The 19101-nt window shown below is 41.9% G+C and overlaps 1 protein-coding gene across 1 annotated transcript in view; it reads left to right on the forward strand.

The window, feature by feature from the left end:
- Positions 1–1312: 1312 nt before the first annotated feature.
- Positions 1313–19101, forward strand: part of DAP (death associated protein) — a 56137-nt gene continuing 38348 nt past the window's right edge. Inside the window, exons 1-2 of the mRNA XM_068162007.1 lie at positions 1313–1487; positions 7201–7297. Of these exons, the coding sequence (XP_068018108.1) occupies positions 1433–1487; positions 7201–7297 (152 nt within the window). The 5' untranslated portion in view covers positions 1313–1432. The remainder of the gene's footprint in view (positions 1488–7200; positions 7298–19101) is intronic.

A 19101-nucleotide genomic window follows, 5' to 3' on the forward strand; every position in this document is an offset into this window, starting at 1 on the left:
ATAACACTTTAAGGGGGTTAGAATAGAATAGAATATACCAGGTTGAAAGAGACCTTCAAGATCATCGTGTCCAACCCATCATCCAACACCATCTAATCAACTCAACATGGTACCAAGCACCCCATCAAGTCTCCTTCTAAACACCTCCAATGATGGCAACTCCACCACCTCCCCAGGCAGCCCATTCCAATGGGCAATCATTCTCTCTATGAAGAATTTCTTCCTAACATCCAGCCTAAACCTCCCCTGGTGCAGTTTGAGACTGTGTCCTCTTGTTCTGGTGCTGGTTGCCTGGAAGAAGAGACCAACCCCCACCTGGCTACAACCTCCCTTCAGGTAGTTGTGGAGAGCAGTAAGGTCACCCCTGAGCCTCCTCTTCTCCAGGCTAAGCAACCCCAGCTCCCTCAGCCTCTCCTCATAGGGCTCATGTTCCACACCCCTCACCAACTTTGTGTTCAACATCTGACCATAATACAGCACAGCCTATATGGTTTACACCTTGCTACTAATATAGTTGAAGATACCATGCTCTATGACTTGGAAAAGCGTTTGAAAAACTTCTTAAACCAGTGTGATTTTTAAACTTCAAGGTGGTGAGTACCGAAGTGCAGGCAAGATAAGCCAGGCTACTTCACACGAATGAGGTTTGACAGAACAAATAAAGTGGAAAATGTGAACTGCCAATTAGTCACTAATGAAAAGTATTATTTGAAGTGTACGAGCACATAATCCAGAATCATGATAACTACCTGTGCCATTTCGTCATAGCGATTAAATATATTACCTCTGAAGTCGCATACGTTATCTGAACTGGAATTTAAAGGCAGTCTGCTCCAGGAACTAGCTCCATAAAGACGAATTCATTATTGCTCGGGGGGGGGGGGGGGGGGGGGGGCCGAAACAAAGGAAAGACAGGCTTCATGCGGGGGGCAGTTTCGCAACACTGGCTTCAGTTTGAGCGGCACAAAAAAGACGAGGAGAAATTACAGACCCCAGTGCGCCAGGTAAACAAATGGAGAAATAGAAGCGGAATAGAAACAGACTGGAGCGCAGAGGGAGCAGGCGTTGGAAACCACGAGCTCGACACTCGCAGACGCCCCACCACCCCAAGTGCGGGGACTGACGATTCCGCAGCCCCTCAGCGCGGGCGGCTGGAGACGACAGACCCCCGCCCCCGGCCCGGCCCCAGCCTCCCTGTGCAGGGCGGGGCTGGCTCCTCGCCCCGGGTTGGCAGCGTCTCGCCAGCCGAGAGGCGGTGGCGGCGCGGGCACGCCTGCAGTGGGCGCGTCCTGGCGGCAGCGTCTGGCGGCCACGTTGACAGGGCGGGAGTCCGGGTGCGCCGGGTAGCGCAGGGCAGGCTGGGCGCTGGTCGTTGCTCGTTGGCCGGGTGCGAGTACTCGGTGCGGGAGCGGGGGCTGCTGCCACAGTAAAAATGTCTTCGCCTCCCAAAGAGAAAGCAGAGACGCGGGCCGGACACCCTCCTGCTGGTACGGCCGCCGGTCGCCGTCTCTCCGCTCTTTCTCTTTCCACCCCTGGGGATGGGCCGGGGCGGGCCGGGGTGGCTTGGGCAGCCGCGGGTCGGGGGGGCGCCGAGCGCCTCCGGGAGGTCGTGGCCGGGCGCTAGTTTCCCGCGCAGTCGCCGGGCTGCGGCAGCGGGAGTGCTGCTGTAGCGGAGGAGGGCGAAAGCGGTCTCGGGCGCGTCCTGCTGTTGGGGGCTGTAAGCCTGGGGTGGTACCTCAGTACCTCCGCTGGAGTGCCGCCGCCAAAGCCGCGTCTGCTGCGGCGTTCCGGCAGCGGGAAGGCTGTGTCCCGTGTTTTGCTCTCTGCGTGCTGCTCCCCCGCGTTTCTCCCTGCCCGCCGGCAGCCGTCGGGACGGGAGGCACTCCCAGCCCTGCTTATCCCAATTGTAGCCTCTGGTTGCAGACAGATCGGAATTAAGTTTGTGCCGTTTGGCATCTTCATCTTCTGACCATGGAAAGAATATCGTCTTCATCAGTCCATGCCTGTAAGGGCAGCCTATCTTCGAGAGGTGTTGAGGGCCTACAAAACCACCCCTGGTCTGCTAAGGGCAAGGAAGAAAAAGGGACAGTCTTGTTCACATTGCAGCCTGCGTGGCTGTGAGCAACAGGGAGAGCTGAACGTGAACAGGCAAACAGCAAGTTAATAGTACTATGTGCATCTGTTTCACCAGTGATGGTGAGTGCTAGGGCTGGCTGCGTGCTCCTGGGGGCTGGCAGAGTGTCAGATAAGCAAAGCTGCTTGCTAGCTGCCCAGCAAAGGAGCTCCGCCACCTGCTGTGTGCTCATGGCTGAGCGGAGCAGTGGTTGGTAGGGTTATTAAATGCATTTCTCTTTCAGTAGAACACCGATCTGCCCACTGCCCACACACAGCAGTTCCTGTCTGTACATGGGTAGAGTTTGATTACTTGCGGTATCTGGGTTGGGGTGTTCTTTCATGTACTGTTGGTTTTCCTTCTTTATTAAAGTTTTCTGAGAAAACATAAAAAATATGACATTTAGGCCTCGTACCGTGAACTTTTCACATATCTGACAAGTGTTTCCTGGTGGAATAGCTGGTTTGTACATGTTTTGTGTGGTGTTTTTTATTTGGTTGGTTGGGTTCTTGTCAAGTATTTCAGTTAAAAAAATGGTGACATTCTTAATTCACAGAGTGGTTAGTTTTATATCCAAATCAATTTATGAGCATTAAAGCTAAATTTGAAACAATTTTTGAATACCAACGAATTCCTCTCTTTTTATAATGAGGTCTTGAAATCCCTTTACATAGATAGTAGAAGTGAGAAATAATAGCTCTGCTTTGCAGAAATACAGCTCAGCAGTACAGTTAAGCTGAGCAGAATTGTTGCAGTTCTTCAGCCTTGCTTGTCATGGCATCAGCTCTTACCACACCTCTTGGGTAAGCAGAAGCATTTTCTTAATGCCAACAACTATTTCTGCCATAGCTCCTTGAGCTGGCTTACTGTGGAGTCAGTGTGAAGGGATGTATAGGACCTTAGATTGGTTTAGCTGTGTCTTCTTGCTGCACCATTGATGGAAAGGGAACAAAGGATAAGTGATGGATATTTAATCTAGACACTTTGTAACTATTTTCTGATCTTGCAAGTTCAAAAGTTTTGCTTCAAAATGCATCTTTTGCAAGAGTTGGAATTTTTTTTGAAGACCTGAAGTGAGCTTTTGTAGGACACATGAGAAACTAGCAAGCAAAAGCACTGCTGGCGTACAGTACAGGCTTCCCTTCCTGTCAGAGTATTTCAGTATTACTATTTGTTTGCAAAAGATGCATCCACATGTGAACTGAAGACCAGCTATGCAGGTTTTAGGATTAGCATCCCTGAGGGCATTTTGTCTGCATGCACCATTTTGGGAAGGAAGGCGATCACTAAGTCTGGCTTTGAGGCCAGAGGCAATCTAATGCTTTATGGTATCTTCATGCCATTTCTAGAACAAAGTGGTTCTTAGATGGCTGTCAAAGAAGTGGCCCTGTGGTCTTTTAACACTTGAAAAGTCTGCAATAAATGTGCTGACTAGCAACGGTTTGTTTACTCTAGGTGCTGAAGATAGGTTTTAGTCCTCTGTCTCATTGTATAATAATATAATTCAAGAGGGCAGTTTGCAAACAAGTTTTACTGAAGTGATAGTAAAAAAAATATTCAGAATCCCCCCAAACCAGATGACTATGTAAATGGAGGTGGAATTGTGTCCCTAAGTAACAAGGCAAGTTCCTAGCAAGACAGGCATGTTATAGGAGATCATTTTCTACTTAAAAGATCTGGTTTTGCTGCATACAGTTGTATAGAAAGCCCTGCCTGTAATTACTGATGTGTCTTACCCCACTGATTATGAATTAGACATGTAAAAGCCAGGAAGGAATTGGATCATAATAAAGAAGCAGAACTGACAAATCCGTTAGTTTTGAGGTGCACTGTTAGCTCCTGCTTTCTGACCGCGTGCAGTCTGTTAGCTTCCTCTCTGCATTGATGCTTCATATAGGAGAAAAAAAATAAAAAGACAAAGGGTAGTGAAATGGAAAGAAATCTCAAGGCCTTAGGCTGGTGACAGAGTGCACAAAGCAACTTTGAGCACTTCTCTGAAACTTGAGGGCCCTCAATTAGGGTTTTTTGAATACCGAGTTGGAAGTGACCTCAAGGATCACCTAGTCCAGCCTTTCAGCATGAGAATATAGTTTAAATGAGATAGCCCAGCACCCTGTCAAACTGGGCCTTGAAACTGTCTAATGTAGGGAATCCACCACCTCCCTTGGGCATTTATTCCAATGTTTGATAGTGCAAATGGTGATTTTTTTTTTTCTGGCATCCAGTCCAAATCTCGCCAGTAGCAACTTGTACCCGTCACCCCCCCATCTTTACCATGTGACTCTGTAAAAAGGGAGTCTCCCTCCTCATGATAACCACCCTTTATGGACTTGTACAAAGTTATGAGGTCTCCCTTAAGCCTTCTTAAGGCTGAACAAACCCAGTTCTCTCCGCATTCCTTCATATGACCAGGTCTTCCAGTCCTCTTATCATTCTTGTGGCCCTTCTCTGCACCCCTTCCAGCCAGTCCACATCCTTCTTATATAGTGGGGACCAAAACTGTACACAGTACTCAAGGTGTGGCATGACTAGCACTGAGTAGAGTGGGAGAATGACATCTTTATCTTGTTGATACCTTTATTAATGCAACTCAGCATCTGGTTGGCTTTCTTTCCCACTGCAGCACACTGTTCACTCATGTGTAGCCTTTTGTCCAGGTCCCTCTCCACAGTGCTGCTCTCAAGCCAGGTGGCTCCCAAACTGAGCTGCATTCCTGGGTTAGGTGTTCCTAGGTGCAAGACCCCACACCTGGCCTCATTAAACTTAACACAGTTCCTTCTTGCCTGCTTGCCCAGCCTGTCAAGATCTTCCTGGAGGGTGGCTCTCCCTTCTGGGGTGTCAACTTCCCCACTTATTTTTGTGTTGTCCGCAAACTTCATCAGGGTACTCTTAATTCCGGTATCTAAATCGTTAATGAAGATATTAAACAGCGTTGGGCCCACTGTTGATCCTTGTGGGACCCCACTAGGGACAGGTCTGTCAATCAATGAGATCAGTGCATCTGCAATACATTGGAAAGCAGGTTTGAACAGCCTGCACTCCCCTCTAAAGAGGTCTGTGTGTTTATGCTTTTAGCTGTTTGTTTCTTTCAGCAGCAAGTGTGGAGGAATGAAGCAAGGTGATTTGAGTTAATGGTGTCTGGTGACCTGATTATGTGCAACATGAGAGAGATTTTAGAGCTCCCAAATTAGCACTAAATCTTCAGGTATTATTTTCTTAAGTTTTCTATTAGATGGTGAAGAATGTGGAAGCATGCATGCATTGTCCAGAAGTACTGTTTGTAACCTGGCAGATGCTGTGGAGACAGAATCCTCCAAAGGGAGCTGATAAGAACTGATCATGCAGTGATACTAGATTTATAGATTGTTATTGAAACATACCAATCCCGCTGATTAACTGAGATGTTGGAAGACAGCACTTGACAGAACTCAGAGTGTTTGCTTTTGCAAGCAAATTTAAATTTCTAAGGAGTTTGCATCAAGAAAGCTTTAATAGAAAATGTATATATTTTTTACATTTTCAAAACTCTGTAGTTTTGTTGTCTAACCTTTCTGTCTTTCATTATCCCTTGTGAAACATTTCTCAACAGTTCAAGTATTGAGCAAGAGAACACAACATTTTTTGTGTTTTGTTGTTTGGGTTGTGGGGGGTTTTTAATGCATGATAAGGGGACAGCATTTTGGTAGGATTTAGAAGTCATTTCTTTGGTTTTTATTTCTTGATCACCTGTCTTTAACTAAAGTCCTTCATTGATTCAGAAGTTCATCTTTCAAGTATCACACAAAGCTTAAAATCTATTTTAGAAGCTGCAGGGGCCCAAAGAGGTGTTCTGTTCTCCCAGGGCAGATCACTTTCTCTTTACTACTTGCTTTCACAGAGGCTGTGAAATTTATGTGCAGCATTGTCCTTTCCATTACTGTTCTGGTTAGGAATTGAAAACTAAAACTCTCCCTAGGTTTCTGGATTAACACTGAGCTGCTGTGAGGTGTATTAATGCCTTTGTGGCTGGGCGCAGGAGGGCTGTTGGCAGTACAGCCTCCCCTAGCCACGCTGGCAAGCCACTACCCGGTCATCCTGCCGACTCTGGCTGTGACATCGCTGCTGAGGCTGGCCACAGATTTACTGTGTCACAGCAATGTGAAACACAAACCAGTGCCTCTGCAAGTGGTTTTATTGACTCATGACTACTATCTTGGTTTCCTGAGGTAGGTTGCTGATGGCAGTGTAACCCATCCAATTAGCTAACAAGCATCATTTTGTCCTGTGCTGTCCTGTCAGCAGGTATAATGGTGACTGAAACGAGAGAAAAAAACAACCCATAAAAGAACATTATGAAAACACAAGCCTGTTGCTCTGTTTAACAGCAGCAGTGGTAGGCCTGGCTTGCTTTCTATCTTGTATTTAATTTTGGAGGGGATAACTGATGCATCTAAGTGGATTAGTTTTCATTTGTTTTGTATTTCAAAGGGATGTTTTCACACTTGTGTCATTTTTAAAACTAAATCATAATCAGCATTTGAAATGTGGTAAATACTTAATATTTTGCAAAACAAGAAGTTTTGTGCTAAATGCAAGCTAACAACTCTTCTAAAGTTTGCCTTTTTAGATAGTGTTCCTGAAGTATCTCTTTGTGTAAATACTCATAGCTGTAGTTTTCAAATTGAAGTGACAGCTCTTCACCTCTTCTTGTTCTATGAGAGCATTTAACATTTGTGTTTGTGGCCTTTTATGTAGCATTATGCAAGCCATTGCCTCCCTTTCTTCTTCTTACTGCTGAGAGTTAGTAGGGAGTGCAGAAGAGTTAGAACAGATGAGTTTTCCAAAATGGTACTGAAAGCAGCTGGTAAAATGAGCTGCAGCTTCTCATGATGAGCAAAGATGGCATGATGTGAAAGAGAATAGCAGATGCAGCCTAGAAGTAGCTGTTCCTCAGGCTTGACACTTTTGAACATTTTGGGCCCCTTTTTCAAACTTACCAAACTACTTTGCAAAATATTAGGGGGGAAGTGGAGGAGAGTAATCCTTGACATTTTCTGCACTTACGCTGACTTGACTGAGGTTTGTTGTGTCTCTAATTTTCATTTCAGTGAAAGCTGGTGGGATGCGCATTGTGCAGAAACACCCCCACAATTCTGATGCCAAAGAAGAAAAGGATAAGGATGACCAAGACTGGGAAACTAGCAGGTGAGTTGGAGCAGGTGCTACAGTGAATTTCCATGACCTTGAACCTTATCACGAGTATGTTTTTCTTGTGGATAGCAAACCAGCAATAACAGCTGGTTTTGTATCATGAAGTTGACTTAAAGCAGTAGCAAGTAGCAGTAGCAAGGTTAAATTAAAACATTAGCTTTCCTAAAATGTCTGAACATTATTTCAGGCTGTGCAGAAACATAGCTGGGCACATTTGGACACAATGATTAGGCTGTCAATCTGTGTACCAGGTGATCTTGCTGTGTGTTGGGAGATTCCTTCTACGCATTGACTCATAACCTTTCTCTGTGAGGTGTTTGACAATGTGGTGCTTTTGAAAACACAAGCAAAACCGAATGCTGTTACTGTCACCTGCTTTTATTTTAGGTGGGAGTCCTAGCAGTTTCAGCAGTGGACGCTACCAAGAGAGACAGCAGTTACTTAAGAATTTTACCTAGATTTGTCAAGTAACTGTTGTATAGAACTGAAAACAGGAAGACTCATGTTCATATAGAATCCACCTGGTTTTGTGCTGTTTTCCTTGGCTAGCTATTTTTATTTGTAGCCAGGAGTATTTACCTAAAGTCTTTATGTACTAGCTTACTGCGTAAATTTGTTCTTGCAGTTTGCACAAGGCAAAAGAAACCCAAACAAAACCAAAACCAAAAACCCCCCAGAGCTCCATTTGTGTGCTTCTATAAGCAGACTGACTTACCTGTTTATTTTACATGTAAAACAATGGTAATAAATAAGCACTGTGCAAATTGTCTGTACAAATACAAACAAACGTTTTTGTTTACAAAGTCATGACTTGAATAGGAAACACCTTTATGAGAAGGGAAAACTAATTTTATTTGATATATTCAAATGAAAGGCAGGAAAATGGAAACTTCCTGCCATTTCTTCATTGACCAAGTTGGTTGTCTTGTATTTCTGTTTCTTGTCAATTAAGTTGGAACAGAGTCTGTATTGCAGTCAAGTTCTGTTCCAAAGGAAAGAATCATATCTTGTGATTAATGTAAATTTTACCTGGGGATACATTCTTTTATTTAAGGTGTGTTTATCGTGGTTTGACCTTGGTTGGATGCCAGGTGTCTGCTAAGCCACTTTATGACCCCCTCCTCAGGAGGACAGTGGAGAGAGCCATTGGTAGTAACCAATGCTTTGTCTCCTCCTCTTTTCTCCTAGCTTTGGTTGCTGAGCAGACACCATATGGTATGGAATATCCCTTTGGGCAATTTGAGTCAGCTGTCCTGGCTATGGCCTCTCTTGGGAGGGGCCATAGCCTGCTTGTGAAGGGGGAATGTTGGAGGGACAGCTTTGAGGCCATGCAAGTACTGCTTAGCAGCAGCTGTAATAATTGTGTGTTACCAACATTTTTCTTGGTAACACTACAAAGCACAGCACTATGAGGCAGTTGTGGGGTAAATTAACTCCATCTCAGCCATATGGAGTTAATCACACTCAATACAGTATGACATACCTGCTTATTATTAAATTTCCTTGGCATGGCAACCTCATGGCAAGGGATTCTCATTATGATCCAAATGAGAGATCTTCTTAGGCCTGGTCATAGATTTAGACTTCTGTTATGATATAGCTATCTGCTTTATGCCTGTCTTCAAACAAGATTATCATTTTCCTCTCTCACTCAAATAGTATAAGGAAAAGTTAAAGTTCAACCTTGATATTGGTTATACTGGTGGCTGTGTCAGCGTCTGTTTTAGCAGGTGCTGTGTCACAATGGAAGCAGATCTTTAGTGGGAAACGGTTGATGCTGAGGACTTAATGTTTGTACTGTGTGTATTTTGGAGATTGCATAGACAGAACCTGTAAGGGCCAATCCTAGCTGCTACGTGTCAGGTTTTGCCTTGGACTGCTTATTCTGGGTTAGCATCATCTGCAGGGTCAGGTGACCTGAGACCGACCCATAGTGCAAAACAAAGTCTAGCCAACAGTGGATCAAAATGGGGAGTGCCCCCCTGATTTTAAGATGCTAACAAATATGCACTGTATATTAATATTGTAAAGCAGATTTGTGAGCAATTTTTATGCTTTAGAGGGAGAGGAGAAATTCTAATGACCTCTAAAGCTGCCTTATTGTTTTCAGTTTAAGAAGCAAGGCAGATGCTCTTCACCCATTCCCAAAGGAGTAACCAAAATGCTCCACACAGGATTGGCTAAACTTTTTATTTCTTTGATTTAATCCTCTTGAGGAAGAAAGTGGCAGGAGAGACATAAGGAGCATAATTGGATAGGAACCAATGTGGGTTACAGAACAAAACTATAAGTTGGTTTACAGGTCTGAGAGAACTTGTTTTCCTGGTAGAACTGAGAAACCTTTGTGTCTGTGAGGGAAGGGATTTAATGTGCCTATTGTAGGGGTCTGGGGGGAATACTTATGGAGTTCCAGTGGTTATACAAGCTATAGATGTGAGCAAGAGGCTATTTCCATGGGCAGGATAAGCAAACTCCACAGGCCATAGTACATAAAGTCATTGTTTGTCAAAATTCAATTACATTTGCAGCATGTCTGTTGTTGCTGTGCTTGAAAGTTCAGTCTCCTGTATTTTCTGTGTCTGCTTCTGCTGATTCATGGTGCCCTTCTAATGTTTTTCTGATGCCTGTGATGAGGGGGTTTAGCAGGAGGTTGGGAGAGGTTTCTCAGTGGGGGAAGAAGAGGCCACTATTATTCTGTTCTGCTTCCTCCAGCAAGAATGTGTATGTTCTTTCTGGTCTTTACTAGCTGGTATGTTATGTCCTCTTTCTAAGCAGATGCAAAGATACATTTTTTCCTTTTCTAGTCATGCTTTTCATCTTTGCCATTTTAAGGTAGTACTGTTTATATGATGCAATCTCTACTCCCTGTTGCATTCAAGGTGAAAAGGAGCAAATGGCCTTCCAAGCAATTTTTATCAGATGATAAGGACAGCTGGCAATGATGTGAAAGTAACAAAACAGAGAAGAATAATTTGTGTGTGAAGAGGGAGGTCGGAATGATTGATTATTTTAATCTCATTGCAGATTTTATTGAGGACAGATTAGTGGAATTGCAGTAAATTGAAACAGAAGATTTTTGAGCTTTCCCAGAGTTGCCTAGGAGCTTCAAGAGCACAGATCCTCCCCACTACGGCACAGATCTGAGCAGCTCTCAGCAAGAAAGCTTTCAGCTAGAGTTTCTAGTATTTGTGGCTCTGGAGACAGCTGGCATTGTTTTTGCAGCATGCTGACATTGGGTTAGTGTTTCTAGTCTTAATGCAAACAAAGCTGTTACAGGTAAACATCCCTGAAGTACCTAACTGTGCCATGGTAAAGGTGGCTTTAAAGCAACATTCATCAGGTGTCTCTTTGATGTTTCTTTCTCCCAGTTGTTTAGCAACTTGCAATCCAGTTACTGTAATTTACTCTGTAAAGGTTTTTATTCAGTTCTGTTTTCTAAACTACAGTATAGTTTTATTTAAAGAGGAATGTCTGGATATGATAAAATAAAAGAAGGGAGGGGTTACATCATTTGGTTTAGCTGAACTAAAAAACTGTACGTGGCATCCAAAGCTGGGGCACCATTGTGGTTGCGATGGCAGTGGTAAACTTGACTGTGAGGTGGAATCCGTAGCCCACGTGTTCTTCTAAGTGAGTGATTTTGATAAGCCTGATTGGAGATAGGATACTGTCTGGATGAACTTCTGGCATAAAATGTTGTTGATTTTCTTATGCTTCTGTAACGCTTAAGACTTACGTTGATTTGTTTTTCTAGATTTGGTTGCAATTTTGATCAACTGTCTTACTGATCACTACCAAAAGGGTTTTGTTTATGATGCTAGAAGAAGATGAAACATAAAATTAGAAGTAGGGTTTTGAATAGAAACTATAATTTTTCAGGACTGTATTTTGTCATACAAAATATTTGGAAAAAATAGGCTACTTATAGTCCTGGGCTTTTTTGTAAGTCTCTTAATGCATGCTTAACAGAGATTTGCAGTATCATGTGCACTCCTCTGCCACCATCTGACTCGAGCCACAGTAAGTAACTTCTGAAAGACAGGTAATGTGAAGTGAGAATTGTTCAGTTTTGCAGAGGACCTTCATTAGTCATCACTCTGGGTCCTCAAGAAGAAGAAGCAGCTGTAATGATACATCAGCATCTGGATTAAAAAAAATACTTAATGCAACATTCTGGCTCATTTTGTGTTTAACAAACAGGATGAACTGCAAAGGCTTTCGTGTCTAAAGACTTCTCTTTTGTAATATTTCTGAAACAGAGCAGGTAATTACAATGGCTTCATTACTGAATATAAATGCAGTAGAGTGGTTTCAAAGTATATACCTGTAAATTGAATGTGTTTTGTATCTTACCTGTAGATTGTGAGTCCAGCATTATGTCTGACTTTCCCATTAGCTCTAGAAATAAATTATGGACCCTGGATTTTAATTCAGTTTAGGATGTAGATATTTGCCTTAGCTATATTCATTGGGCAAAACAAAATGGAAAGAAAAGAAAAAAAGAGGATAATGTAGAATTAATGTGGCAACTCACAAGCAAAATCGTGCTAATGAAGCATATAGGTGGCTGTAGGTCAGAGAGCCAGCTTTGCTACTTACTCAGTAACATGGTGAAAGAGGAGCTGTTGAAGGCTTCTGTTATCCTTCAGGTATCTCTGTGTTACATCTTAAATCTGAATATGCTAGTTAAGCTGCACCTGCTTTTTAAAATTCTTTTAGAAATGCAGGGGGAATCTCAAAAAAGCAGGTATGTGCTTTCGTTCAGGAGAAGATTTCCTTTTCCTTTGCCTCCCTGTGCTGTACGTTTCTCGTTGACAAGAAATAAGGCACAAGCATTATTTCCATCTTTTAGTTGCCAAGGAAGATTCTCCTGTCACTGAAATAGATTGAAGTTTTCCTTGCAAAGACCCTTGTTGCCCAGACCTCTGACAGAATTTAAAAAAATAAAATAAAGAATTATACAGCTAAGCCATTAGAACAGATTTGTGTGCTTGCTCACACCTCAGACATGAAAACATGTGGCACTCTCTGCTCCTTGTATTCCATCCTCTTATTCTGGTTATTTAGCTGGCACATAAACTGTGGAGTCAAAGTCCTGCCCTTCAACACAGCTAAGACCTGGGAAATGGCATTCTGTCCTGTAGGAGGAGATTTTAGTCATGGGTGAAGATGTTTCAGCCCACTTAGTTCAAATGCTGTGTGTTGCAAAATCAAAAGGTGTTTGACAGAGGGGAGAGAAAAAAATGATACTTTACAGCTTGTTAAACATAGAAACCAAACCCCCATGAAGAGGTAGCATTATGCTTCCATAAATACTCAGAGTCAGTACCTGAAGTGTCTCTCCCACATAGTTCACCAATATAAAGCTGAAAAAAACCCCTCTTTACCTGTGTTAATGCACCTATAAAACAAATGACAAAACAAAACCCCCAAACTAAAACCAAGTGGGCATTGACTTGGCAGGATACATATTTAAGGCTTAATAGAAAGAGATTGGTTGGGACAAATGGGCCACTTCTGCTTAGAATTTGGAGAGGAAGTGTGCAGCTTTGGTGGTAAAAGGATTGACTGAGCCTCCCTTGCAGTAGGGCCGGTTAAGTTTTGGCTGAAAAGGTCCCCTGGGGTATTGTGGAGGGAGCTCTGAAAGAATTAACTGATAATATGGAAAAGCATCCATCATTGACAGAATTTGCATTTCTTCCACCACTTATCTAACCACTTCTTTTCCCCCTCTTTTTGGGGCCTGATTCTGTTAGCTCTGTAAGCTAGTATGGCTTTACACAAAGATTATGTTCACAGACTGTGTGTTGCCATCTTACCATTTTATGCTTGGCTATATAAACCCCAAAACTTCATGAAATGTATGAATGTAATGGATATGATTCTTGAGGGTTTTTATTCACATCTTTGGCCCTTATGCTCCCATTACTATTACTCAGATGTAGAGCTTTTGAGGCAGTTTGCCTTAGCAGAGAGTGTCTGGGGGAAATGCAATGAAAAAGCAACCTTGCTGTGAGCACCGTGCTTGCAGTTTCTAGGCAAGATGCGAACTGCATGGAACACTAGGCCTTATCCCTTTGTCATACTGGAGTTTGGTGTGACTGTAACTTCTTCTTGGTTAAATACTCCAGAGGCTAAAAGAAAGTTCAGCTGGCAAAATAATCGTGAAAAATGTGTAAATTAAATTTTGTAATATTGCAAATCAGAATAGTGTAATATTGTATATACAACTGTAGTCATATATATATGAATCTACAGTCATATTGTAATACTACTCATCAGAATGTAACTCCTTCCTCCTCCTTATCTTTATTTTGGACTTCAATTCAGTTCACAGTTAAGGCAATATCTTCTTAGTAGTGCCACACTCTTCTCTTTTACATAAGTGATATTATTGCCTTCAGTGCGTTTTCCTGCCTCATCCATCTTCATGTCTTAATCTTTTGCATAGAGATTTTACAATTAGCAGATGCTCAAGTCTAGTGAAACATATGTGTGTGTATGTGTATATAGATATGCATAATCTGTTTAATTATACAAAACAAAAACAATTGTAGCAATTTTCATACGATTTTCAGGATAATACTTTCTGCATATGACCAGTTATGTGGAGAAGCAGCAAAGTAATTGTTATGACCTGTGTTGAACCATATCAAATGCATATATGGTTATAGATTTAACTGAAAGTACAGATAATAGAATATGTAATCTTAATTTTTAAATGCAGAATGTAAGCCAAGAAAAAAGGCTGTGAATATTTCCATTTAAGAAATGGAAATGTCTGTGAATGTAAGGAATGGAGAAAAACATTAGACAAGATTATGAATGAAGCATTTTCATACAGGAAATTGTGAGTCTTCTGAAAGACTCTTTCATGCTTCCAGGATTTCCTGATGATCAAAGCAGTAAGTTGATAAATCCATCAGAGCAAGTGCTATTTATGACATTATATGGGTATCTCTTTTCATACTGTGTGCCTGTGTGAAAGAGTTAAACCCAGTGTGTCACTTCCTTCCCTCAAAGTGAATAGATGATACGCCATCCAGCTCGGCAAGAGCAAGGTTCATGCCCAAAGAAACGTGCTGTCTTATGAAATTAGCTGGAAAAATGGTGTAAGAAGATTTTAAAAGAATGCAAGTCTATAATTTGTGTTCTGTGCTTAGTCATATGCAAGAGGAAAATGGATGGGAAGTTGTATCTTGTGAGTGGCACAGCTTAGCATGGCATTCCACATCTGTATGGTAAACTAAATGATCTTCAGCTAATATCTTGAGAGGTGGCATTTTGGTTTGTGCTTTTCTTTTGGTATCTTTTGAAGTATTGGGATACATGGGATGAAGGTCACTGTGCCAGTTTGAAAGCAGAGTGTTGAAACAGGCATTCCAAAGGCATTATAAAGCACAAAAAGTTTCAAACCCAAAAGTACAATCAAGTCCTTTTCACTATGCCCGCTATGCCCAAATCTCTATTTTTTAAGTGTTCAGCAACACTGGCAGCATTTCTAAAGCTCAGGGTTTGAGTTTCTGGTAGAAAAACATGCCAGAGGACCAGATGCTACTCATGTATTTAGAATCAAAACCCTATGTTTGAAGAGAAGTCACCATGAGCTGAAAAGAGTAGGAGGTGTGTGAAAATGACACCATGTGTGCCAAGGAGGGGCATCTAGCTTTTCAAGTAGCAGCTTCCTCTCCCTTAAGTTTCTTCTGCCTTAGCTGCATCAGGAACCTAACTTTGAAGTGGTTTAATGTTAGAATAAATACAGAATTGTTGTGTGTTGACCACTGGGTCAAACAGGAGAGAGTTTCACTTGGCTGTATCCAGGACACTGGTACTAGAAGAAAGAAGATACATGAGAGAATGAAATAAACTGCTGAAAACATCTATTATGTTATCATCATTTATCAACAACCAGGGTTTTATTTAGTCTGCTGCAGCACTGACAGAGCTCTTCATTGCAGCATATTATTTAATGGAAAACTCTTGTCTGCAGTAGGCTTGCTGCCTTCTCATTTTTGGTTACATTTCAGTGATTGCCTCTTGATCATTGCCATCCTGTTAAATAAATGGCAATGAGTCAAAAATTCCTGAGCAGCGTTCCTACAAATCTTAGTTCTGATGAGTTGCAGTTTCTCTGGTAGTCCTTCCATATGGAGCACAATGAGCCTAAGACTGTTAATGCAGAGGAGCTGGTTTTGTTACTGCAAGATACAACCAGAGCAGTTTGTTATTTTCCCCAATGATCTTGAGATAGAACTATTTCATTTTTTTTTCTTTTTTTAGTTCCAGATTGTTAGAACCATCATTAGCTACTAGGCTAGCTATCAGTTTTGGAGAGACCCATGGCATGCTTCGTCCTGCACCCCATGCTGCATTCTGGAATCAGTCCTGGAATCCCAGCATTTTGGTTTCACTGGTGTCCTTTCCAGCATGTGGACTCTGATTTCCATGAGTCTCGAGGCGTTCATTCAGACTGAGCTCCTGTTGCTCATTTTGGAAATCTGCTAGGGGGAAGTAGCATAAGGCTTGCAAATGATGATATATGCTGAGGGTGTGACTGGGTGTTGGTGTCCTCTCAAATTACAAATTTCATTATGGGAAAATGAAAATCCAGGGGACTATGTTTAGGACAGATGGAGTTCAGTTTGGTTCTCTTTTTAATTTTTTTTTAGTTTGCAGTATTGAATGTCATTGCTTTCTAAAGCTTACTCTAAAGCCTTCTTTTTGATTGACACAAAAAAAAAGGGGGGGGGGGGGAGGGGAGGGGGTCTGGGGGAAAAGCACGGCACCAGAACTAGGCTTTTTTTTTTCCTTCTCTAGAACAGCTTAAGTTGTAGTGTCTTTGGAGAGTATTTCAAACTACTGAATGTCTTCAAAATAATTCAGTAAGCAAAATTTCATTGCTAAGGGTGTGTGCATCCTTGAATACCTTGAATGTTGACAATGAGCTTGATTGTCCTCCAATCCTGATGGTTACTCTTCAAGAATGTAACTTCGTATTGGTGTTTAGAACATGCATGTAAAATCATGCTTACTGCTTGGTATGTGTTATTATGATCAAGAGTACCTTGCATTACATCTGAAAGTCGCCACTGCTAGGGTTTTTTGCATCTTTTATTTTTGCATGCAACATGTTAGATTATTTGCTAACATTCAGTGTTACTGTCTCTAATAATAAACTTATTGCATGCAGTGTATTAAGACTTTTGACTTCGTGGAGCACTGATGAATTAGCTAACGATTTAATGTGCCACCCCATCTGTCTTGTCTCTTAAAATGCTACTCCTGTTTTTTGAATGGTGGAATGAAATTTCAGCAAACTGAGATTTTTACTCTTCTGTGATTTTTCTTTTATTTCTGGGCTCATACTAAATTAGAGGAAGTAGTATGTAGCCATGTGTATGCTGCTTTGTATCAGCACTGGCACTAATAACATTACCACGAATTCTTCCGCATAAGGCTATTTAGAAGGCTTGTGACTAGATGAAATTTAGCATTCTTATTTATCGCTTTGAAAACTGCTGTAGAATTAATTCCCTGCTTCCGGGCATTGCACAGTTATGTTTCTGCCTGTGTGTTTGAAAGATTTTATTTTTGTTTACAAGAGGGGAAAAAAATGCCAAAACCTGAAAAGCTTCTAAGGAGTAGTGCTTTGCATTCTGTTTTTTCCCCAAACCAAGGCTGATGGTACCGGCTGCTCTGATTCCTTCCCTGTAGTGAAATGTTTCCAATGACCTCTAGATGCCTTTGAAGTTAGTAGAGTGTTTTTGCTTTATATCTTGTAAGCAAGCACAATTACAGAAAACTTGCAGTCCTGCTGCTACTGTATTGTTTATTCCTCCTGCTGCCCTTTGGAGGGTTTCCCTTTATGACACCTTGTTTTCCAGTCTTCATGTTCTTATTTCCCTTTGTGTCTTACCCTTGAAATTGTTTTGTGCTAGTTACTGATGGCCAGTTGTCCTCTTCCTGTCGTTACCTTCCTAAAATTACTGTTCTTTTTTCTGGAAAGAGTTCTAATGTTGAGACACCTTCGTGTTCCTCCTTCTGTGCAGAGCTTGCCAGCAACTTAGCTGGTCTGTTGATCAGGACTTGGCTATTTTGTGTCAGACTGAAAAATGAAGGAGTGCTTCGGAGCTGCATAGTTCTGATAGAAACAGATATGTAATAGTCGTGTATGTTTTAAAACAGTGATGTGTCATTTTTACATTTGGCTCGGTCAGTTTCTGATCCTCAAGAGTATCTCCTGATGTATCCCACAGAACTCAGTTTAATTAGAGGTCTTGTGGGCATGTTTTTGAAATCTGCATACCAAACAGGGTAGAAGATTGTGGGGAGGGAACTATTAGTTAGGTATTTCTTTCAGGTTGTAGTGCCTTCTACTAGGAAGAGGACATTGGCCAAGTTAATGCACGCTGTTTCCTCCCTGCCAATGGGAGGAAGAATGGGAAGATAACGGCTTGCAGTGAATGCACTAAATTTTGTCTGCCTTTGACTTTGGCTGTGCAGGGCCAGCATGAAGCTTTGTCTGTCCTCACCTGGCTGTATAGCATTGCCCAGCAGATAGTATTTCAGGACAGTGTACAAGAAGGGCCAGTGTAGAATGAGCCCAGTGAACTCTCCCAGCGCCTAGCAATTTAAATTACTGCTAAGAAAGTTGATAGTGATATTAAATTTCTGCTACGGGACCTAGTTTGTTGGAAGAGGTTTTTGCATAGCTTTAGAAGGCTATAGGAAGATGTAAAAGAGGTTGTTTTCAGATAGCTGTGTAGGACAGTAGGGAAGATTTGCCTTTGCTGGAGTTAGAGAAAGCTGTGTTTTGTCTTTGACTCTGAGAGTAATGTAAACACCTTGTAACTGAAGAAGTGAGGCTTGGCAGAATCTGATTGGATGTGTTAAAATACTGTTTTGTTATTTTGACCTATTGCATGCCTTAATTACATGTATGCCAGTAGAAAATGACCAGTTGAGATGTGACACGTGCCTTCTGATAGACTATATAACTTTGCTGCATAACATAATAAAGGTCTTTGCTTGCTTACATCTTGTCCAGAAAGCATTGCTCTGGGTGTTTAAAACACCTATACTACAACATAGCTCATCTTATCTTTCAGTAGAGGGTGGTCGAAGCTTCTGGACAAATATTCATGCATTAAGATTTGAGTGAATAAACAATCCCTGCATTTATGAAAGTGGTAGACATGGGACAATATCCACAAACAGTGAAAGCATCAGTTGTCACTGACCTTAACAGTGAACTAAACAGTGAAATCTTCAAATCTGCAGATGATACAAAGCTGTTTTACTTAGTTAAATGCCCAACCGATGTTGAGGAACTCCAGAAGGACATCACTAAACTGTACAAAAAAGGTCTTGGAAAAAGCTTCTGGAAAATAGTTTGTTGAAGGCCTCTGCCTTGTGAAGTTCTTTGGAAGCAGATTTCTGAAGATGCTTTCAGGACCACTCTTTTGGTACACTCCATCCTCATTTCCTTCCCCATGTCCTTCCTGCTGAGAGTCACCAGGGTGAATATCTGGTCTGGCACTGTATGTCTAATTGTAGACCCACTTAAGGTGAATTGTGTTTCAGTAGAGACATTTACGTGTTGGGAAGAAACAATGATCTCATAAAAGATTTTTGTACTGAACTGAATAAGAGAAGTACTTGGGAATTTGCTTTGTCAATGACCATAGTGGCATTGGTTGATTATGGAGGCAGTCCAGTAATATTGCTGCAGTATTTTGCAGAAAAGTTGTGGCTGAGTTTTAGCAGCTTGAAAGGTTGTGTGGTAGTTTCAGGCTGTG

This window comes from Melanerpes formicivorus, unplaced genomic scaffold (genome assembly GCF_026170545.1).
Source record: "Melanerpes formicivorus ecotype bairdi unplaced genomic scaffold, bMelFor1.0.p_v2 SCAF_61, whole genome shotgun sequence".
Lineage (NCBI taxonomy): Eukaryota > Metazoa > Chordata > Aves > Piciformes > Picidae > Melanerpes > Melanerpes formicivorus.